The sequence below is a fragment of the Corvus moneduloides genome, chromosome 5, assembly GCF_009650955.1.
Source record: "Corvus moneduloides isolate bCorMon1 chromosome 5, bCorMon1.pri, whole genome shotgun sequence".
In the NCBI taxonomy this organism is placed as follows: Eukaryota; Metazoa; Chordata; class Aves; order Passeriformes; family Corvidae; genus Corvus; species Corvus moneduloides.
In genome coordinates, this window is record NC_045480.1 from 51,075,087 (window position 1) to 51,099,886 (window position 24,800).

The 24,800-nt window shown below is 35.2% G+C and overlaps 1 protein-coding gene across 2 annotated transcripts in view; it reads right to left on the bottom strand.

Moving 5' to 3' along the window:
• The window catches only part of FSTL5 (follistatin like 5), a 275,687-nt gene that overhangs the window by 34,175 nt on the left and 216,712 nt on the right, over positions 1 to 24,800 (bottom strand). Inside the window, exons 11-13 of one of the 2 annotated variants that reach the window (XM_032109691.1) lie at positions 13,066 to 13,092; positions 8,748 to 8,866; positions 1,756 to 1,905 (exon numbers count right to left, since the gene is read on the bottom strand). In XM_032109691.1, the coding sequence (XP_031965582.1) occupies positions 1,756 to 1,905; positions 8,748 to 8,866; positions 13,066 to 13,092 (296 nt within the window). The remainder of the gene's footprint in view (positions 1 to 1,755; positions 1,906 to 8,747; positions 8,867 to 13,065; positions 13,093 to 24,800) is intronic. The other variant, XM_032109690.1, reaches the window with a different exon arrangement.

Genomic DNA, 24,800 nt, shown 5'->3' on the forward strand with positions numbered 1-24,800 from the left:
ATTATAAGCACTGTGCTATTATAAGCACATTGGGTTTGCATGACAAGCTTTGGTAGCTGGGGAGCCATACAGGTGGCTCCTGGGAGAAGCTGTGAGACGCTTCCTCCATGTCTCCAAAGCCAATGCCAGCTGGCTCCAACACAGACCCGCTCCTGGCCAATATCTAGTCAGTCCGTGGTGGGGTAGAACCTCTGGGATAACATAACTGAGTAGCAAAAAAGTGTTCTTGTGGAGAAGTGCTGGCACCTAGATGAGAGAGGAGTGAGAATATGCAAGAGGAACAGCTCTGCAGATGCCCAGGTCAGTGGAGAAGGAGGGGCAGTAGGTGCTCCAGGTGACCCAACAGAGATTCCCTTGCAGCCTGGGGTGAGGACCACGGTGAAGCAACTGTGCCTCTGCTGCACATGGAGTCCGTGGTGGAGCAGAGATCCACCGTGGAGGATCCCACACTGGTGTGGGTGAATGACTGAAGGAGGCTCTGAATCCATGGGAAGCCCATGATGGAGCAGGCTGCCGGGAGGACCCGTGAACTTGTGGAGAGAGGCACCCAAGCTGAAACAGGTTTATTGGCAGGACTTGTGACCCCACAGGGGACCCAACCGGGAGCAATCTGTTCCTGAAGGACTGTGCCCCACGGACAGGGACCCACACTGGAGCAATTCATGAAGAACTGAAGCTCATGGGAAAGACACTGGAGAAGTTCATGGAGGACTGTCTCACATGGGAATGGCCCCACGAAGGAGAAAGGGAAAAGACTATTCTCTCTGAGGAAGAAGCAGCAGCAGAAATACCATGTGAGAACTGATGAGCTGACCTCCTCCCATTTCTCATCTCTCTCACTGCCGGTGGGGAAAGAGGCAGAGATTTAGGAATAAAATTAAGACCAGGAAGGAGGGAAGGCTGGGGGACAGGACAGGTTTTTTTAGGATTTGTTTTACTCCTCATTATCCTTTTTAGATTTTGGTAAGGAAACGTGTTGAAGTTATTATTAAAGTCAAATCTGTTTTGCCTGTGATGATAATTGGTGAGTGATCTTTTCCTGCCCTTATCTCAACCCACAAGCCTCTTCTTTCCCCTGTCCAGCTGGGGAGAGGAGCGATAAGAGTGGCTTTTGGGGGGTATCTGGCCTCCAGTCAGGGTCAACACACCACACCTAGTTTTGCACACTCTATGACTGCATCAATCTCTGTAGCATAGCATTAATTTCTCTCTTTTACTCAATGAATTATTTTCACTAAGCAGAGTATCTCCAGCTCTCAAGAAAGAGGAATAGAGAAGAAGTTTGAATTCATAGTCTCCAGTCTTGGCTAAGGATGGTGTTTATTTTTACTGTTTCAGTAATTTCACTGTCTAAAAGTGTACAGATTAATAGTCCTCCACCTTCTGTAACCAAACCTGACCTTTCTGTCAAAGCTGATAGACACCTTCTTGTGATAAGACTCTATTTTAGCCAATCCTCATTTTCAAATGAAAGGGACCTAAAGCCAGAAACTTCCTAAAGAAATAATTTTCTCAACCACTTGAATGCTATTCTCAACCACTAAGAGCTATTTTCCATGTTATCTCCCTCCCAATTATCTATTGAGAACAGTCACTAAACAAAAACTGCTGTTGAATGTTGAAAGTAAGTGAGCTTTTTTCGAAATAATGTGTTTACTCTCAAGATAATTGCATTTCTGTTTCTGAAACATGAAGGAAAGTCTTAATTTTTTTTGTCTAAATTAAATAGTAACTTTAAAAATGAGAAAGAAATACCTGTACAACTTTCTGAGACTGCACATCAACAATGAGAACTCTGTCAAGTGTGGGCTGAGTTACGTATATAAACTTGTCTTTTACATTAACAGCAGTAGCCCATACACACCGCTGAACAGGATCACCACCTGCTTTGGGACAAACTTCATCCTATAATTCAACAGAAACAGGGAACGTGTAAGAATCAAAACAGTCAACAACGTAATAGAAAGACAAATTATACTCCTTTTCTTCTTTTTTAACTGTAAAATAAAACCTCAGAAAACGTAGGGAAGGAAAAAGGACACTTGACACTAGGATATAAGCTCAGTTAGTCAAACTGCATCTTGTAAGCACCACAACTCACAAGCGCTGTAAAATAATCCATACACCAAATTTGGGGATGTTTTCTAGAAGTTCAAGAAGTTAGTACGGTTGACCTGAGAAAAACAAAAAATTGAAACAACCATACATGTAGAAGTAAAGTGAGCAAGGGGCAGGAGACCTTAAAACCAGAAAACCAAATCTGACACACGATGCCTTGTTGCTGCAGTAGCTGGCAGCTCCCAGCTGAGCAGCATCACTGTGCCCTGCAAAGGGAGGCAGCGCAGGCATGGCTTTGCACCCTGCAGCTGAGAACACAGCAGTGCCTAACTGGGGAGGTGATAATGTACAAATGAAGACAAAGAGGTGGTGGTGCAGTGCAAACCGTCACACAGCACAGGGGCAAAGCAGCAGTTAGAGAGATCAGCTGTTCTGGTCACTTGGAGAACTGATAGGTTAAAGATCAAGTGTTTGGCTACTTCTGCCATGAAACATTCTCATGGCCTATCTTACTACTGTTAAACCCAACAAATACTAAATGTCTTCTTACTACCATTCCTTCCCTCTCTGCCCTTCCATTCCTGCAAAAGGATGAATTTGAAAAAAAACCAAACCTCTGTTCAGTGAATTGATATTTAGCAATACATATAACTATACACTCAGTCAATACAGTTAACTGTAGTTTACATGCTCACTCTTTCTGATTTGTAGAAATATATGGCCAATCATCATGTATTTATCTACCTATTTGTGAATATTTTCTCCCAGAAAAGCTTGGTTTTATAAAAAATAAAATTTACTTGGTGAAACATGTTACTCTATTTGGAAATTCCACTTATGAAATAGCATGATTTCTTTCCTATAATGGATACTATAATTATTTAAAAAGAGGGTCCTGAAAAATACTCTGCTTGGAGAAGTACAGCACGTATCAAGCTTGTTTGTTTTCCTGACCTTTTCTTCTTTTGACTCTTATTTTATATTCCTTGCATCACAAGGGACAGTTTCACCAAATCATAAGTATTATTTCTTTTTGCCACTTATCTGCTGCTTATTCCTAATTTAGAACGCTCTGCCTGATACATCATAACTGGTCGCTGTGAAAATAATTATGATATGTCAGCAGATAATGACTCAATGTAGAATGAGCAGCAAGAGATGATGAGATCTTAAACAAGAATTCTGTTTCTAAGCATCAAGCTCCTTTTAAAAGGCACAGGAAACATTATGTGACAGAACACCATGTCTGGCACTAAGCAATGCTCTTCAAGACGATGATGCATTTCAACACTTATTTTTCTGTATCATCAACATTCTTTGCCTGCTGTGCCTCTACATTTTCGAAAATACACTCAATCTTTATGTGTCAAAAGAAGAAATAAATCAATTTCCAGCTTTAAAAGAGGGAGTTTCTTTGCAGAAGATTGAAAGCCACTGCTTTCTTTTACACGGCTCCTAAACCTCAACAAAAGGAAGTTATTTCAGGAATCATATTGATAAGGAAAGGTTACGAAACTCAGGTACCGTGTGATAGCACATCATCAGGAACTTCAGGAGAACTTAGAAATAAGTAACAAGTAAGATTTAATTTGTGCTGATAAAAAGCCATGAAGATCAAAGGGAGAAGTTAAAAATCTAGTTTTTAGGGAATGACAGGCATGGGACAAAAGGGACTTTCATTCTTAAAAGCAGCTAAATGCTTTTTACTGTTGCATAAAGTCAACATATGCAAGTATGTCTCTAATATGATGAGCAATCACCATATCATTTGCCTTCTGGATAATTGCCACTTCAACTGGAAGTTTTTTTCACTGATCTCATTATTTTTTATATTTAATCTAAATATACCTTGTCTTAGCTCCATACTTTATCTGAACAGATAACTACATCTAGATTGCTCTACACAATCCTCTTTAATCCTCAGAGAGAGCACCTTCTTCAAACAACGAATCTGCAAATGTTTGTAACCAATCTATACAGAGACATTCTTTTCAGTCGTCTCTCAGGGACTCACATTAACTTACATGAGTTTCTGGGACTGAATTCTACAAGGACATATTCAATATATTGTTCAAAAATAAGGCTGCCTTCTGCTGAAGGAATCTGGGTTTCTCTTGCATGGCATCATATAGATTAGTGTAAATGATTACTCTGATACCACCTCCCCTTGTGGGATGTATAGCAGAACAGCAAAGTACTCTAACTTAAGCACTTATATCTAGAGATGAGCTACCTCCTTATACATTTTCCTGAATCTGAGTCTAAAATACTTACTGAAGTGTATTTTTAAAGATTTTTTCCATTTTAAGACCAATACATAGTCATATATATGCAACCACGCATATACATATCTACAAATAGAAATGTACTTTAAAGGTTCTAAAATATTTTTCATGTTGTCTTAAATTTATATAATCTAATGCCAATTCTCACCTTGCCCAAAAAGAAGGAAAACATAAAATAAAAGCAATAACCTGTTTTTCCAAAGAAACAGTAAACATTATGCATCAAAATTCTCATGACCAAAACTGATTTTTTTCCAGTATAAACTGATTTATGTGGTTGTTTCTCTAGTTATTGAAATCTGCATTTATCTGAAGCTGTTTCAACAGAAATGGAATCTTGCTGTTGAAAATTTAACATTTATCTGATTAGACAGTTTGGACTTCTTTTACACTACAGGCAGTTATACTGAGGCTCCATATTAATTTCCCCAGTGGTTGAGTAATAGGTTAAAATAATTTCTCCTTAAAATACAAGCATAAACCCACCATTTTCTTCTTCTAATTAAAATGGGAGCAATTTATTTTTTCCTAATTTATTCTTAAAAAAAAAATAAAAAGCTAACATCTGATAAAACATTAATTTACTTCATTGTTGTATTCCCCCCAGACTTTTTAATCAAAAAGTGACTTGCTCTGTAACAAGTCAGCAGATGGAGGGAAATAAATCCTTAGAGAAAGTTTTTCAACATAGTCTGGGGAAAGAAAATCTCAAGAGGAAACATGTACTTGCAGATTTATATGTGCAAATTCTAGGTTTATTAACTTACACTTACTGCAAGTGTCCTCAGTGTTTTAAGAGGATGTGAGTCAAAGTCTTTAGGCAGTATAATGAAATGCCTAGCTATGCTATGGCTGCCTAAGAGTGAGATGATACCAACAGGTTAAAACAGTACAAGTTTTAAGACATGAATTTATGTATCACATCTTCTATATTAAGTTATTGTTTTCTTGACATTCTTTAGTAAAAATCAGACCGTGGAATTTTTTTATACTTTTTTTTTTTACAAACAAGGGTTAGCAATTACTACACTTTCTGTGCTGAAAGAGTGCAAACAAAAGCAGTTTCTGCAGACTACAAAGTATGTTTCAATGTAATTTCCTGTGGAGACTTCGGTCTGCCATGTAGTCACATTAATTATTTTGAAATTGAGTATTTTGCTCAGACCTCCAGCATACATTCAAATGTGAGATGGCATATTTCACTGAAATTTTTCCATTATGTGCTACTTCTTGTAATAAACAGAAAATCAGTTTTATGTTGAAGCCAAAAGGATTTTTTCATTAGTCTCAAAAAGGCATCTGTTTCAATTGCTTTTTTCCCAGTCTCTGGAAATAATTATTCTAACTGGGATTCACTGTGAAAGGAAAATAAAAACACTTTTGCATAAGAATTAGAATCAAAGTCTTTGGATAATATTAATTTACAGAGGATACACAGAGGTTGAATGTCAGTGAGGAAAATGTCCCAAGCACTTCAGAATGATGAGACATTTAACAGGTGAAAGACTCTACTTGAACCATGGTTAAGAATCTATTTGACAACAGGTTAAACAAACAGCTGCCAAAGCTGGTCTAACTAAGCAATAACTTACATCGGAAAACAGAAATCAGTTTATTTCTGTCCCTATGCATCTAGAATTGTCACTATCAGACATATAAATTTCTACTTGCACTTGAAATTAAGAAGATTCAAGTGATTTAGGAGATTCTCGGAAGGAGAAGAAGAAGGTCTTTACAATTTCTGTCACCCATGATGATCCAGTAAAGCACTAAATCTTTTGCTGCACTTCAAACACAATGAGCCATGTTAGATACACACCAAAGTGCTTTGCTGTATTTACACTCAGTGGGATAAGAGGTAATTAAATATTTAGATAAGGGTTCTCAAGTATATAGCTAGTGAGAAAATATATTTACCTTTAGCAAAATGAGCATACCTAACTATGTACGTGTGTAAGTACTGCAGCGTTGTTCGCAATACGATGCAATGCTATGTAGAAACACCTGAGCTCATTCTTTTACAGAAGCTCAGTTCAGGTTTGTGGACAAACAGGAAACCTGTGGAGGAACACTGGAGCGCCATGGGTAATATCCAGACATTTTCTATAATCTAAACAGCACTGCTGAATTTGGAAATGTTCCTATGCTTTAGCAACTCTTTGGCAATAAACGGCCCTCCTGTGGTTTTACTTGAACAGCTGATTCAGAAAAGTGTAAAGAAATAGGAGAGGTTTAAGCAAGCCTATATTTCCTTTAATGTTAATATGTTAATAGTTAAGTCATGGAGATGCTCTAATGTGAAAGGCTATGTAACACTACCTCAATATATGCTTGGTACACTTACCAACATCTCTGATTAGTAAAAGTATATGACAGAGCCAAAGAGAATTACTAACCAGCAATTTATGACATGAACTCTTACTACTAAGCAATCACATCCTGAACTTGATAAAAATCTGATCCTGGAACAGAACTGGGTTATTTTATTATTTTCATTTAGAGGAAAGAGACTTCCCAAAGAGGCTTGAGGAATATATGATATTCTTCAAAGGAGGAAACAGTTGTCTAAAGCTTCACAGTCAATTAACTTTTTCAAGGATATACTACCGTTGTTATAGTAATATACAGTATATGCAGGGAATTTTATTAAGTTTTTTTTTCATTCTGCTTCTAGAAGGAAAGTACTTTTAAAGGAGTTTTTTCAAAATATTTACTGAAAACTATTCCTCAGTTTATTTGTTTTTATGCAGTGAAAAACAATGTCACTCTGAGTAGAAAAACATTAATATTTTAGAAATACTTTCCAGATATTTCTAATTTCTCTTGCAAGAATAAAGGTTTATTAACCACCCTATGTGAGGTAAGATATTTTCACTGTTCAGAGAAATAAGCAGAAATATCTTGAATTTAATGGGCAAAACGACATGAATGTAGGTAAAAATCTTAGTTTCTATTTTATTAACCACACCTCTCTCCATAGCTCCACACCTACATAGCTCAAGAAGGACAAGTCTATCCCCAGTTTAAAATTAAAATTATTGAGTAGCCTGATTTCCTGGTCTTTCCTTTTTTTTTTTTTTTTTTTTTCTTTTTTTTTCCCCCCTAAGAGGATATAGTTATTATGCTACTCCAGGTTTGAAAGGTTCAAACAGGAAACAAATCTGACTTATTCATCCTGATTATTGCCACATTTAAATAAAAATACTCTTAAAATCTAGGCTGCACTTTAGACCAATAAAATTTTAACAGACTTCTCAAATAATCAGCTTTTTAATTAAACAGCCAAAAAAAAGTTTTTTGGCTTATTTTTGGCTGCGTCAACCTAATTTCACTTAAGCAGCACAAATCAAGGTATGATTAGCTGTTCAAAGCATAATTATTCACACTAAAATCTTGTTGCTGAGTACAGCAGCCTTTGACATCAATAATGATAACTGAAGAGGCAAATTCCATTGAGACAGCTCTAGCTCTGCTGTCATTGAGGCATTAGAGAAAAAAAAAAAAACCAAAATGTACAGCTCAATGCTTAGCATGTATTTCAAGGTCACTCATTCAAATCCAAATGAGAAAAAGTTACTGTTTTTGAAAAGTGATAGATCATATAGAGTAAGTCTTAATGCAGTGACTAGTACCAAGTGTTCCTGTGGGAACATGCATCATGTCAGCTAGCAATCTGATTAGCAGTAAAGGGAAAACATCACAAGAATAAATGGAAGTGGAGAATACACTAGTGTTTTTATGCATCCTACTCAGGGAAACTACATCATAAATTCTCAGAATTTGGAGAAATCAGCTATAAATATGTTAACAGTAAAGTTACTGAAACTACTTATATGAATTTTAAGTTGGAACAAAAGCATCAATCATCTCTACTAACTTCAGTGGAAGCTTTGAGAGTGTTTACCAGCACAGGGATTTGCCTCACGATAGTTGAGAGTTTAATATAGACAAACATCCAGTGGATAAAAAGAAACCATTAAAACCATCCCATCCCCCCAACAAAAATCCTGTATTTACTATAGAGAGAATCAATCCCTGATTCACTAAGATGAACTTAACTGTGGGTCTGAGGTGGGGAGCTGGTGGGGATTAAACAAAAAAACCCAACAACAAATTCAGAAATACAGAGCTGTTAAAGAACTGGGAAAGGAGAAAGACAGCCAAAGAAAGAAAAGGGTTGCAAAAGTATTCAGGCAATATTCAATTGAAACAGAGACTGAAAGTATGAATTTAATAGAGGAAAATACAAGAAATTTTGAGATCACCATTATAAGCTTTTTATTAATTCAGAAGACATGGCTGAATTTATGAAGCAGAAAACACTAAACTAGTAATAATAAATTCTTATGTAAATAAAATTATAATTGAGAAAACACTACAAATAGATTTTTAAAAACAACTTGCCTGAAAACCGAGGAGTTTTTCACTAGGCTTAATATGCCTCTGAAATTCACATTCCACTGGTTGTATTACTTTGATGCCATCTTCATAAAAAACATAAAACATGTTCCCAATTCCCAGACCTTAGGGACAAAAACACATTGAAATGTATAAAATTAAATAATGACAAAGAAAATCCTTGTCTTGAACTAAAAACCTAATCATAGTTCGGTATGAGATCAATTTGTTAATGTGTATAGCAGTGATACAGCTAAACCTATGGGATCTTTTGTTGTAAAACTAAAACAAAATTGTTACATTATTCAGAATTTCACATAATTTTCTCCATTGGCAAGTCTTTATGAATACAGATCTAGAAATACACAGTTTGACAGCTGCAGCAATAAAAGTGATCTTGTGACATCATCTACACTGAAATCAAATTAATATAAATTCTCTATGTATTCCTTTTTTTTTTTTTTTTCTTTTGCTCAGGGTTGGAAGACTTAACATAATTTCTGTATAACATTGAAAGAGAAGACCAGAGTCTTTGTTATAAACCCTTACTTGATATTTCAGTCAGAAAAGGAAATCTTCTCTATTTTATTTTATTACAAAGACAGAGTTGGGCAGATCTTCATTCTAATGTTGAAGGGCCACAGGTGTTTACAGAACTATTCAATCCTTCTTCCACAACGTTGCTGAATGAAAGGCATGATGCTAAGTTTTGTGGAGAAGGTGGGAACCAGATGTGTAGCATGAAGCCTCACAATATCTGTGATCAAGGTTATGACCACAGAAATGGACAGTCTCGTTAGTTTTGCATGTGCCAACTAAGACAACAGTTGTTGATTTGCTATGTGGATGCTGTAACGGGTGATCAGTTTATATTCATAAAATTCTTTGAAGAAAATCATAGTACTCATGAAATTATAACTATAACCATTCAGACAACTAAACTGTTGGCTACAATTTATCCTGGGCACAGGACCTAAGCTTCCACTTGACATAACAATGTGTGGTATAGGAACTCAGAGGAGTGAAACCCAGGAAAAAGAAATTTGAATCTGAAATTCTGCTTATGTTAACTTCTGAAGGAAAACAAAGTTTAATAGAGAGAGAACAGGTCTTAATAGAAAACAGAATAATGAGAAAATCAAGAGGGGGTAGGGAAAATGCATGTTTATGTATGTATGTATTTATGTACACACAAGAATAAAAGTTTCCAGTCCCTGTTAGGATTCACATAGCCAATACAGTTGCTCAAAACGTAGTAATATGCAGAAGATGTTCAGCCTACACCCAAACACACAAGGTAAATTATCTTTGAGAAATCTTGCGGAATCATTTCCCATTTCTGGCCAAATTTTCCCAGAAAGAAAGGAGGGGCAGTCTCCAAGCAGGGTTTTCCTCACTTTATACCAAATTTAACTATTAATAGGTTACCAAAAAGTGGGAGAGAAATTTGTCTATGCTGCATTTGGTGTAACATAGAAGCAGGCTTAGGTTCATGGAAAACTCCCCAGTCATGTCTATTCAGAGCACAGGGCATACTCAGGGCAAAATGCCCACTCTGGGCATTGGCACTTCGGTATGCCTTGGCAGATAAACCACACAGGCTGTATAAGACAGTAAGTTAAGGCCTCTCTTTAGAAAATGCCTGATATTGTATCGTGTAAGAACAGCTGGAATTTGCAGATAAGCCTGACTGATGTTAGGCTGCCTGTACCAGTGAACACAGTATAGAGAACTCTAGCTGAGCAAGTGGCATATTGTGTCTTGGGGATGAATATGTGAACCTGGCTGGGGACAAAACAGGGTTTTCCCTTCTCCCTCCTCTCATTGGCTGAAGTATATTAGAGTTATTAGCAGGATAAGCAATACCAGAACGTGAGGAAGTAGCTGATAGCCCCAGGTGACCCAGACATTTGATAAACAGGTTCCTAAACTTCCACCTCAGGTGTCAATACTCCAAAGCAAGATTTCCAATGTACAGATAATATTTATGCCTAACAAACAGCCCAAAGTTTTAAAGCTTTATTTCCAAAGTCTGGATAATAATGTTCTACAAAACTGTTCTACAAAATCAGTGACAGACACACCGTATGAAATGTCCTTCTTCCATTTCAATACCAAGTTAAGGAAGCCAGTTCATATAACAAAACTTTACCTGTGGATCCAATTAGTTAAGTCCTGTTTCCAACTTATTATGACCCAATACTCTTGAGTCAGTGGCTACAGATTCCTATCCAAGTATCTAATCTGCATAAATATCTAATCACCTAGGCAAGCCACTTTCTCAGAACTACAGGAGCTATTCCTTTAAAGACTTAATTTTGCAATCCTCCCCCCACTAAATACAATCCTGCACATTTTTAAAGCAGTGTCAGAAGCAACAGACAAATAGATTTGCTTTATTTAGACTAAATTGATACTTAAAACTGGCTAACACTGATTTTTTTTTTAAAATGGTGGTGGTTGGGGTTCTTTTGCAAACATATGAATATATTTACATTTATTTATCTACTGTATTATTACTGTAATACACATGTACCTTCAAAATCCTTTCAGATTTTCTCATGCAAGTGGTTGTGATAAAATATTTGTGCACTTGATACAGAAATATCTGTAGGCACTAAGGCCTATGTATGGTTTCATGATCTTGATTGTCCTACTAATCACCCATGCCTCCGCTCCTATCTGTTAATACTTTGATAACAGAAAATGGCAGAGTATGCATGGCCCAGAGAAGTCAGCAGTGATGTTTATTGGCATCTTCAGGGTATTGTTCTCCTGTAAAATATTTCCAGTGTTGTAATTAGTAACAGCATTTCTTGGAAACACAAGGATTGGCCAATGAGAAATGCAGGAGAGATTGAGAAAATCTGCTCTAGGAGACACAAAATCTGCTACTATAAATTGCTTTCTGTTTAGCTTCACATTAGTCACAGAGAAACTTGAATGTCTTTACCATAAGCCCTCTGGTACGCTCTTATTTTTAATTGGTCTTTTTCGTCATAGAATTTAAGTTTTCCTAGGTGCATTCTAACCACTGAAGGCAACAAACTGTCTTGAAAAGACAATCATCTAAAAAAATCAAGGTGATACTAATCATGTTTTCAGTTTTATTTGAGATAAAATATAATTGATACTTTCTCAACAAGAGGTGAGAACACCATATTTTTGAGAATTTGCTGCAATCATGTTGCATATCAGTTTAATAATTTACAGTGGAATGGTATGAAGCCCTAAACACATCATTTGCACTCTGCAAGGCCAATAGAGCAGGAGGCTCACAGCTGAGCTCCACCACAATTAGGGAGATGATTTTTTGTACCAGCTGAGCAACTGGCAAAATGAATAAAAAAATAAAACTAGTTCATATTTATAAATACACTGGGAAAGCCAAGGGTTACTATGTACAGGCAAATGAAATATCAGATTTCTGAATTTTTAAATTAATCTAAAACCAATTTTTAAAAAGTCTACGGAAATACCATTTCTAACATGAATTCACAGCAAAGCCTGATCCACTTATTATATTATTCTCTTGTATTATCAATCTTCCAATGGAAATAATTGAAACAATTTCTTACTCCTGAAATATATTAATTCCTAAATTGCAACTTTAGATGAAGAATACATGAGTTAGAACAACAAAATGGGAATGCATGACAACATTTAGATTATGGTATTTTTCTGGAATATGAGATAATTTTGAGATTATGTTGTATATATTTGAAAACTAATACCTATCTTTTGCTTGTAAAATAAAATTTCTGTGATTTTTATAACACCTGATTTTGTCTTTATTTATATTTATCCTTCAGTTCATTACAAACATCCATTCCCTGTCCCAACATTTATTTACAAACCTTTCCTCAGTATAAGATGCTTGGTTTCATTAAGCAACAACAGGTATCTCAATTTTAAACTGCTTAACACTATAATGTTGTCAAATAAGAGAGATTCATACAAGAAAATCAGTCTCAACAGCATACAGGCTGACTGGCTGGAAGTTTTATCATGGCAACAAAAGTTAAATGTCTACATTTTAAATCTGAGCTTCTTGTATATCTTTGAGCAATTGTCTGAAAATTGTGAACAGCTTATTTCCTTCTCTCTCCCAAAAAAGAAAAGGAGTTTGCGAAAGTATGAGCCTTTAAGGCATTCATTACCCCTGTAATTTTTCTTTAAATGAAATTCCTCAGTGTTGCAAGGGAGTAGGTAATTACTGTAACTGTAGAGTATGATCAAACATAGACACACACACAAAAGAAACAACAGATGAGCATTTCATCAGAATACAGAAAACATGAACAAAAGTAATCGCCATTAGTACCTTGCTCTCGCCACAATATGTTTGCAACTGCAGCATGTAAGAGAAAGAAAGAACAGAAAATACAAATGAACAAGATAAAACAAGAAATGATACATTAATTCTGAAATAATTATGCTGCTTTAACATCTGATCCACTAAAATACTCCTACAGGTAAATCAATGGAAACTGTGAACTAACGATAGTTCTCTACGTCGCATGACAAAATTGTGTTTAGCCAGAGCAGTTATTCGGGATAGGGTAAACCCCATCACTCCCACTAAATTCCCCCAAGCTAACTCCATTAACCAGTATCAATACTGTGTTTCATAATCTATTACAAAAAGCATGTGCAGTTTTCATGCATATAAATGATGCATATTAATGACAGGTGATGCAATTTTCATAATTTCCTTTAAACCCTGGACTTTGAAGAGATTGAGTTCAGGACACTTATGAGAGAGATATGCAAAATCAAAACAAGATATTGTTCTGTATGGCTGTAGAGCAACCATGCTACCAAAATTGTCATGTTGCATAATGTTTGCCATTATCTTTGGAAGACCAAGACTGCAAGTAGAGGTTGGCATGGTAACCAACTAAATGTTTACATTGTTTTTTCTGTGAAAACATAGATTTTATTTGGCCATCTTGTTTACAATTGGATTTTAGACCTTTGAGAACAATGAAAATTATATTAGCCTAATATTGCTCTTTCTGTCTGCAGAGGGAAAAAAACAAATAAAGAAAATACAATTTTGCAAATTGTAAATATTTAGAACTCAGCATGCAACAGAATAAAATTTTTAAAACACCATCACTGAAAACCAAAGCATATTGCAAAGTAATGATCTTAAGAATTAAAAAAAAACCAAAACAGCTTAAAGGAAAGGAATACAACACAGAAAGCACATATGTCACACACACACACGTAATGAAATTGGGACATTCATTGAAACACAGTGTTGCAAAAGATAAAAACATTAGTATGCTTTAAAAAAAAAAAAAGTTTAGAAAAAGCAATGAAACACATATTATTAAAAATTATTTTGGTACACAGAAGTTCCTCAGTTGCTGACAGCTGAAAGTTGGGAGTGAAAAAGGAACTATCACTCCAGAAAAGGCCTGGATACTATGATTTTCCCAAATATCATTTCTACTTCAACAGATAGGAGATGGACAAAACAGCCCTGGGACATGATGCAGGCCTTTGGGTCTGGTACTTCAGTCAGTTTTGGATTCAGCCCCCTGTCTAGGTATCTAACCTGGACTTCATCATGACATGGTTGTCTTTGAGGGCATCCAAAAGATTTCTAAGGACATCCTAAACAATATCTCCTACATCCACCCTGCCAGTCACCTCACTGCAGAGGGCTGTCAGGCCCACCAGGAATTTTTTCCTCCGTAAATCCATGCTGACTGCTCCTAAACACCTTCTAGTTCTGGGAATGGTTTCCAGGATGAAATGCTCCATCTCCATTCCAGAAATCAAGGTGAGGCCGATGCACCTATTGTGTCTTGGATTCTCCCTCTTGCCCCTGAAGAGCAGTGCTGGCTTTCTTACAGTCTGCAGGAACCTCCTCGATCACCATGATCCTTCATAGATCATCCAGAGTGGCCTCCCAATGCCATGGGCTAGTTTGCCCAGTGCTTATGGGTGCATGCTATCCAGGCCCTTCCATCTGTGAAAGTCCACTTCGTGTAAATGGTCTCAATCAGATCCTATACACCATGGATATGGCTTCCTTGCCAGAGGATGATTTCCTTCCCAAACTTTCCCAGCGGTGTCACACTCCTAGGAACAGTTTTGCCAGGAAAGACCAACGTGAAGAAACCTTAAGTACAACTTGTCCCCTTCCATATCCTTTGCCACAAGGTCCTCACCCATTCAGTAGGCCCACATTTGCCCTTAGCCTTCTCTTTCCGGCTGATGTTTCTGTACAAGCCCATCTTTTGCCCTTTATGCCATTCACCAGACTCAGCTCCAGTTGGGTTCTGGAACTTCTAAGTTTATCCCTACATGCCCAAACAGTGGCTCCAGATGAAGATCACAATTCTGTATGTTTGCTATGTTATCTCACACAGCCTTTCTTATGAAATAAAGAAAATTGATTTCCCCAGGGCAACCTGGAGGATCTCCTTTAAAATTAGTTTTCTCTTCACATTGTGAGGAAATAACCATGTAATACATGGCACTTGAGGTCCCATAAATTCAGCCATAATGTTCTAAAGTTTATCATTGTTTTTCTAGGGATGACATAGAAAAGAAAATAAAAAGTAATTACAATTATGCAGCTGCATGGAATTGCACAGGATCAAACAAAATGATTTAAGACGTTTAGTACAGAACACATTAATTTGTGTTAATGTAAAATGATATGTATGATTCTGAGCTTTGCTCAACAAAATGGGCAGGATAATAAGTGTTTTAAAAGCCTCACATATTAATTTTAAAATTAGCATATCAGCTGGAAGAAAATTGAGACATAATTTAAGAATGCAATATAAAATCATAAACAACAGCCACCATCTCTCCTAACTGATCAAGAAACCTCACTTAGTTTTTTAATCAGACCTATAACTTATGTTCAGGAAAGATGTCAACTCTTGAGACAAAGAGTTCAATGATGGAACAACTACAAGTATGAAGTACGCTAAGGAACATTGTTTACCTTCCTTTTTGGTTAAGCAAAAATTAACATTTTCAGCCACACTTTATACTAAATTCTCAAACATTTGCAAACTTCATGATGTAAGAATACATAATTATTGATAGATCTCAGCAAAATTTTCTGGTTTCAAGATGGAATATCATCATCTCTCTTGCCCTGATTCCATATAGCTACTAAATAGTATCAGGAAAAGTACTGTGAGCCTTACAGAAGACATCATATTCCGGAAGTTTGTGACCTTGAGTAGGCTATGTCTGCGACACGGGGCCTTGTACTTAAGGCTTGGGAAGCCTGCATGTCACATGAGTACCTGCTGCAAGGATATGTGCTGGAATGCCCATAAAAGCCTGTGCTGCACACTCACGGGTCTTATGACAAATGTAACATTGCAACCAGCCATAAGATATATGGGTTTCTTTGTTACACCAGATGAAACCACCGCAGCATGGGAGGGAGGGGGAACCTCTCCATGGACAGGATCTGCACAGCTTGCTATGGGAAAATCCATCCACAATTAATCCCATGCTGCATAAATCCTCAATGCCCAGCATGTGAAGGGTTGCAAGATTTACTCAGTATCTATACTCCTCTTTTTATTAGATCTTATTAAAGCAGCTATTTTATTACACCATTTGTTGCTGGGCCTTTTATATTGTCATCAAAAAGAAGTCTGCATTGTTTGTCTCTCTCCCTCCTCCCCCAGCAGCACAAAACAAGGGAGAATCCAAGTTTTCTTGAAAGTGGTTTTCTTTCTTTCTTTTCTTTTCTTTTTTTTTAAGAATACTTACAGCTCCATAAAAATCACTCTTCATGGTCCTTACATAGCTATTCTATGGTTTTGTGTACAGCCCCAGCCTTTGATTAGGAGCAGCTAACATTACCTCTGAATGCCTGCTCTTCATCTTTGTTATATATTGTCTGTGTTGGTTGAACGTTAATAGGTTGCACATATTTCACTAAACTTTGTCCTTAGTAATTAATGAAATTCTGCAACAGACTAATAGCAGGGTAATTTCTTACCCACTTTGGATGGAAACAGCAACTGCAAAGAGCCACGGTATTTCTAGCACTAAATGAATAAGGGTACTACAATATCACTTTCCAAATAAATTCTGTATCCTTCTCTTTCTTATTGCATTGGTAATAAATGTCATTACATTCACTTTTCTGACTCAAAAGACAATTTCAAAGATTTCAACTATGTCAACTAGTGTTCTTCCTCCCTACTTTTCTTTTCTTAAAACATTCAATGCATTTTGGAAATAAAGTGTGTGTGTGTGTGTGTGTGTGTGTAAAATTGACATTGAGTGAGTCTGAAGACTAAATTTAGCTCTTCTACTTCCTTTCGGCATTATAATTAGCTGTTCAAATTTTCAGTAGTCAGCATACAATACTATATATCCAGACCTACTCAAATAAAATGGATATCAATTAAAACCTTAATATCTGAAAAATTTCTTTGTTTGCTGCACTAAGAGAACAATGCCGTTTAAGACGGCTTTAAAAATAGGGGAAACCAGAAAAAAGACATCTGCATTATATAATATTCCAAATTTAAAAATTGCAGGGGAAAACGTGAATAATGATTGTTCATGAATATAGAACCACTGTTGTTAATTCCAAGTTTCATCTCATCAAAACACAAGCTTTGTACTCAATATTTTGTAAATATTTTATCTGAATTTCTATCAGAACTTAACAGCTGATAAAAAAAATCAATGGTTTCATGTCAGCTGATTGCTCTAAGCTTTGCACTGTCAGATAGGAAACCACTGTCCCTTTCAGTGCCTTCAATTCCATGATGGCAGGAGGTCACAAGTAGATGTAATAGAAAATGCAGTAAGGCATATGACAAAAATGTGTAGTTCAATATTATTTTTCAGAATTGTCCTATTATAACCTACTGCACCTTCAATTGCATAAAAAAAGTAATTTCAAGATGTTTAAAGGGATGCTGTCTCCTTACTTCACTGACAGCCACCACCTGTCAACTGTTTAGATTAATCCTATACGGATGATAGAGTCTTACTCACTCTCTTTTCTCACATCTCTAATGCATACACACCCTTATGTTACAGGGTAAATCCATACCATAATTACTATTTTTTTGCTGAACCACATAAGTTTTTAATTATTATTTGTATATTAAAAATAATTGTGTTAAAAGTGAAGATGAGGTTGACATGAATTACTTTTTGCTCAGCTTCCACAATCCAGCCGAATGAAAAAAGTTATGCACATAACTGCTTTTAATTTCATTCTTTCTATAAGAAATTCAGATTTGTTTGATTTATATACAAATGCAAATATATAAAAACTAATTTATTTGTGAAGCCAACACGTTTTTTAAAGTTTCTATTGCTTGCTTCAAGTATTTTAAAAATAATTGCCATTAAAATTTCTTTCAAAATTCCAATCTGTTCTTATGTGACATGCACTTTAACTTCATTTCAGGTTAGCTAATACAATAACCAAAGATCTGGTTTATGTATATTAGACTATTATTTATCAGTTAAAAGTCAACAGTTGACATTTTAATTTTGTTCAAATATGAACATGTTAGCTTATTTTTCTACATTTTGTATAATTCTTTATAATTAATCATGTATAAGTTCTTTCCCATAGCACATTAACTCAATCCAGTCTACACTAGCAGGAAGAAAAAATGGTTCATGAGCTGAATTACTTGGTAGTTTGAAATAAAGTCTTTGCCTACGATGCTGTCAACAAGTATAAACTTGTTTAGCTCTGCCATAAAATAAAATGCCAGCATAAATTATCTCAGGAAATTAGGTAAATAGATACCATTCAGTATCAGATGTGACAGGAAGATTCTATTAAAATTGCATAAAGCCTTTCAGAGAGAATTTAGGCCATAAATCACCGTCAAAAGGCTTTTAGTCTTATTCCTAGTTCCAGACAGTGGAGATGTCTTGTTGCCTATGATGGCCATAAACCTGTCAAGTCAGTAGCATTCAGATCACATAATCTTGTTAGGTGATAGGACTATGACATTACCTAAAAAAGGCCCAGTTAGAAACAGAGCTACTTAATGGCATGGAACAGTTATATGATTTTTTTAAAATGTATTCCTAAGATACAGTGCATGAGGCAGAGAACATTTGTTCTGCTTTTTGTGACTAGGGGAAAGAATCTAAAGGATAAATTATCTTGCCTATGCTGATGTCATAGTGGGCGAATTCAGTAACACAAAAGCGTATGGTTGATAACCAAAATGAAACCTACTAAATATTAAAAGACAATCAAGTACTCTCAAATTGGTCTTGAAAATGTCTTAATAGCTTTACTTGATAACTATCTATCATGCCAGTTGTCTCCCCAAGGTACATAGATATGTCTCAATAAAATTTAAGAGAAACACCAAAGAAGTCATATTAATCAAGGGCAAACTGAACTGTGCTTTTTAACACAATTTTTTGGAAATAATTAAGAGAAATAATAATATTTTAAAAAATAAAAAGTAACAAACCCACAGACCAATTTCATTTTAAAGGAAACAGCATGAGCTTTTATGATCAATGGTGCTAGTACGGTAGAATCAGAAAAGAAACTAAAGCACAACTGATGGACCTGTCAAAGCCATCAAGAAACAAAACAAAAAAAATACAGATTTTTAGAGTTACTTTACTTCCAAATTATTTCACTAGTAGCTAAGATAAAAATTTTATTTGAAAATTACCCTTGAAAATACTCACTTGTCTTTGATGATGAATATTTTTTATTTTCCTGCTTTTTACACTGCCTGATTTTCTTTAGAAAAAAAAAATATCTGTATGCAGTGTAATCTGATGTTCCATATGTGTATCAGATTACATCAATATATTCCACTCCATTATTTCTCTTAAATATTCCACTATTAATGTAAGTCTTCCTTGTTATCTTTTTCCTAAGTTAACAAAATGGTTTATTTGGTATATTTAGCTATGTATTATATTCCATATTCAATTAATGTTACTTTGACTAAAAACTGAAATTGGACCAAATCCATTGGTTTTACTACTACCGCAATGGAACCTCATTAAATAAATAAATCCCACAAATGGAAGTTGTAATTTCTTCCTCCTCTATTTGTGATTATTACTGTACTGTGTATCAATAAAAAAACGGCAGTAACATGTTGCCCACTCCACCTTCTCATAAATTTATTGTCAAAATACACTGCCAAAATATCTTTGTTCTACATTTAAATTCTTCAGCTTCCAAACAGTGTTTCAACAACAGCAAGATGATGACTTTGGTTTGCCCTATGGCTTCTAGGAGTTGGGCTGATCCAATCTGTTTGTGATTATCAAATGTAGTCATCAGCAGAAATCCACAGTGGAGTTGTACGCTTGTGTGTACATGCTTTAAATGATGGTAAATCCAGTAGTATGGGGGAGAAAGCTATCCATTAATAAAGGGTTTGAGAGTCCCTTAAAATGTATCTGCACGTACTACAAGGTAGAAAATGAAAGCCATCTTTTATCAGTTGCTGCAGGGATGCTGGGCAGTAGAATATAGAACCTGTTTACAAAAAGAGAGAAATTGGAATCCTTAAGAAAAGAAGTAGTCTTAGTTATGATGAAATCCCATTTTTCAGCTAACAGAAGAAGTTCCAGCAGTCTGACATTCCTTTATACCATTGAAGCAGCAGAAACCCTGGAAATCATCACAGATTGCTACTAAAGGTAGAAGAAAAGCCTTGCCATATCAGAGCTATTCAAGTTTTAAATTGTACTGCTATGAACTAGTTTGGTTTTTTAATGTTCTGTTGACAATATATAGCTATAAATATTTTTGCCCTGTATTTTTACAGGGGCAGGATAATAATTGAAAACAGAGCCTGATTGAATGTCTTCTACCTTACAAAGGAAAAAAAAGGAGGGTAAATTATGTGTAATCAAGACAAATATTTAAAATATCCAGGTACAAACACAGTGCATAGAAATACTTGCTAAAAGTTGTTTCAGATGTTTAGTCTGGTGCTACTGGTTTTGAAAAAAAATCAGAATACATCATAAAGTTTAGGAGTGCCATAAAGTACCACTATTATTTGCTCCTAGTAGTTGCCCACTTCCTGAAACTTAATAACTCAAGCAGCTCTGGGCTAGTTAAACTGGGGCATATAAAAGAACAGACAACACTTGCATAGAATTAAATTCAGTAAGAGATCAAAAAAACAAGAAGACAATTATAAGTCAGCTAATATGTTCTAACAGAGACCACGTCTTAACCGACAAACTTGGTTATATTTTTTGATGTAAATAGAAGTTTAGTCATGTAAAAATTTGTATAGTTGTAACCCATAATTTTTCTAAACATCCAATTTGTTAACACAGAATATTCTGATTAAATATTAGAGTTATTTAATAATGGTAAAGTATATGTTAATTGAATTAAAAACTGCCAAAATAATTAATCTGAGAAGGTAGTTAAATCATTAGTAAAATGTGAAGAAGAACGTTCTGGAGCATGTCCAGAGCAACAGGTTGAGAATTGTGTCATAGCAACTTTCATCAGTGATCTGTAAGCAAATACAAAATCATTTCCTAAGAAGTCTGTGAATTACTTGTAATGATAAATAACAGTTCTAAGAAAATGTTTGAAAGACTTTGTCAAGCTCATCTCTAAAAGAATTAAATTTTGTTATATCCAAATGGAAATGTAGATGTATTGGAAAACAAAGAACAGACTATGACTACCTGAGACATGTGAGACGGAACAGGACTTGGAAAGTGAGGTCTGATAGCATATGGGAGATAAACAGATAAACAAGCTTCCACTGCTGATATTAGTAGAAAATAGTGACAAAGGATCCATAGATATGGAAGAAAAAATTACCAAATACGTATTTCTCTTTCCAGAACATTAAAGAAACAAATAATACATCTGCTTCTGCAAAGAGCAGTTCCCATTTTAAAAAAACCCCAAACTGTACCAAACCAATTAGAATTCTCAAAACAAAAAGACTGAGTACTGTGGTAATTGTCTTATTATGAGGGACCTACATATTATGTGTGTGAGAATTTGCAATCAATATTCATAGAACAACAATTCTTAAGAGGTCAATTTATTGGGGGGAAAAAAAAGAGAGAGACTCAAAGGAGGCAACTGAAGGAAAAACTGACTTCAAAATGGAAACTAAGCATTATTCTGTCTTAGCAAAATTGATTAATAAGTAAAGCAAAATATATCAAGAGAAAAGAGGGATTTTTTGACTCTGCATGTCTGACTCAGGTATATGCATGTCTGTAAGGATACACTTCAGGCAAACAAAGCATTAGATCTGTATTCAGGCAGAACAGACTGCAATTTAATGTCTTGTGAAATGTAGAAGATAGAGTTAGATAAAACAGTTCCATCACGCTTGAGTCTATGAATCCATGCAATACCTGTTCTGAAAAATGAAAATATGTTGGAAGGAAACTAAAACCAGACTTTAAACTGCTATTTGTATTTACAAATGTGATTACACCAAAGACTCCTTCCAACACAGCTGAGCTCTCTCAGGTATTATTAGAGGATCATGTCAGTAGGGGAGACTCTTGAGTCTTCAATGAGATTTAGACCAGGTCATTAATCCCCAGAATGTTTTTACCAGTCACCACAGGGGTTATTCAGCTATCACCCAGACCAGCTATCTCATTCTCAATGGCTTTAACTGCAAGCTTGAGCGAAAATGGAATTCACAGCAAAAAAAGGAATTTTGCAGTCTCTAGAGAATAAAAACAGCACAGTTCTCACATTCAAAAGTGTTTTAGATACTACTGCTGTTGTCAACATCAGAGGAATTAAACAGGATCTGATAAAAGAGAACAGTAGACATTTATCACCAGTACTTATAAGAGATATTTATATAGGTAATACCAACTAAAATTTTCCATTATAACTTCACAAATCTACCAAAAAGGATCCATGTGCTGGTATATAGTTGTTAAATAAATAAATAAATAAAATTTCAGCTACAGAATGAGTTAATCGGTAAAAGCCATGTCTAACACTAAAGTATTTTAAAGAAAATAATTTCATTTCTCTCACCTAAGACAATGTTAAAATGAAAACATATTTTCAGAAGTCTTACTTTTAGTGTACATTGAAAAAGGCTGATGTGCTAAGAAGAGGCCAAACTATTCTTGAGACTGTCATCCACTATTCAAAATTTTACCTATGTGAGACAGAACAATGGTTTTGTGTTCAGTGCTGGCATTTACTGAACAGATCTGGATGACAAGGCATTTTCAGAGTATTCTTCATTCAATTCCATCTAGATTACCATCCTGATGATGAACCATTATCATCAAAATTATATTGACTTTTCTTGAGAACTGGATTTCAAATACCTGAAACTGGAAACTTTAAAATAAACAAGACCCTAGCATCCTCAATTCATACTTTGCATTGTATAACTTTATTTTTCCTACTAGCACCACATTTCCCACAATTCAGTATAGCTTTGCCATTCACTTCTTTTCTCTTTATAATACAGACAGGTGTATTACATGAATCTGCAAAAATCCTGTGAATTATAAAAACCTAGCAGTCTGATAGCATTTTAAGACAGGTGATGGAAAGGTTTGCTTATTATTTAACCATCTACTTGTCCATAATGACACTGATTTTAATTTAGTCAGAGGTACCAGAAAATATAATATTTTCTCTTAGGAGCTGTTTAAATTACCCATTTGCAAAGAAATGAACTAGCCTTTCCCTTTCTGCCACAGATATTATTTTTTTCTCAAAGCACTGAAAGGGGTTTTTCCATAAATTTGGGATGTATTGAAAGTGAGATTCCACAGAAAAATAATAAAAATTTAGTTTATTGAGCAAAGTAACATTAAATCACAAAAGTTTACACATGCACATAAACAATGGGTCAGATAAGTACAAAAGTGAACACTTAATTTGACTATTAAACTTTCTAGGAAATAAAATGCATGCACTGGTAACGGAATCATGTTCTGTATTTTTTATGTGGCTTTTGAAATTACTGTCATGCTCAAGGCACTACAATTGTACTTTATATTTTAGAACTCAACTGTAAAGTTCTCACTAAACTCTCAATAGCAAATCAGCTCAATGTTCAGAAATGCTTTTATTTTGCTTTGATTTTTATCTTATGTGACATCACAAAGGAGAAAAGCCCAGATTAACTGACAAGCTAGTGAGAATTTGACCTTCTTTTATTCACAACACTAACCTATGATTTCCAAAAGGGAGCTCTCTAGTAAGGAACCAAAAAAAAAAAAAGTAAATATGTCTGCTTTATTCTCCTAAAGGAGGATAAAAGGAAAATAATTTATAAAAATGTCATCAGTGACAGAAATAGTTTATATCAGATCATACGGAAACACATTTACATTCACCAGAGACTATCTTTAGGATGTAACTTGTTACCTAATCAGCAGACCTGAAATTAAAGTAGCTGTGCTTAATATGTGTGGGTGGGGTAAAAAAAAAAGACCCAAATCCTATCCAAGTGGTTTTACCTATGTAATTTTATTCCCTAATAATCCCTAATTTCATGCATGAACAAGAATTTTGGGAAAAATATAAAAACAAGTGGAGAAGAGTTAATAATGAGGCCCTTCTACTTCAAGTATCAGATCTCTGATGCTAGCAACTCCTCACTGCAATAGAATTTTTTTAAAAACAGCAGCAGTTTTTTAAACTGCATCTATAAAAATTTGCACCTGTTAAGATAATTTGTTCATGTCAACAGTGCTATTTTTATTGGTAGGTACTGTAGTCTTCTCTCATGTACCGAAATGGGTGGCTGAGCAAATTGGACTTGAAAATGTAAATATCTGCTACACCTAAATTTGAATGTTACAACTATGCATCTGTGGGTTATACGAGTATTTACACATGGACCAATGCTTAGGAAACCATGTTCAAACACCAAGGAACATAATGGTAAAATGCTTGCCTTCAACATACAACATTGAACTTGCATAGTAAATTACTTTTATAGGAAGGAAGATGACTATATCTTTTGGATGAATTGTATTAGAAATAATTTGGTTTATATTCTGTCTTCCTTCATTTACATCTTTCATGACACCAATGGTCATTCTAAAAACTTATTG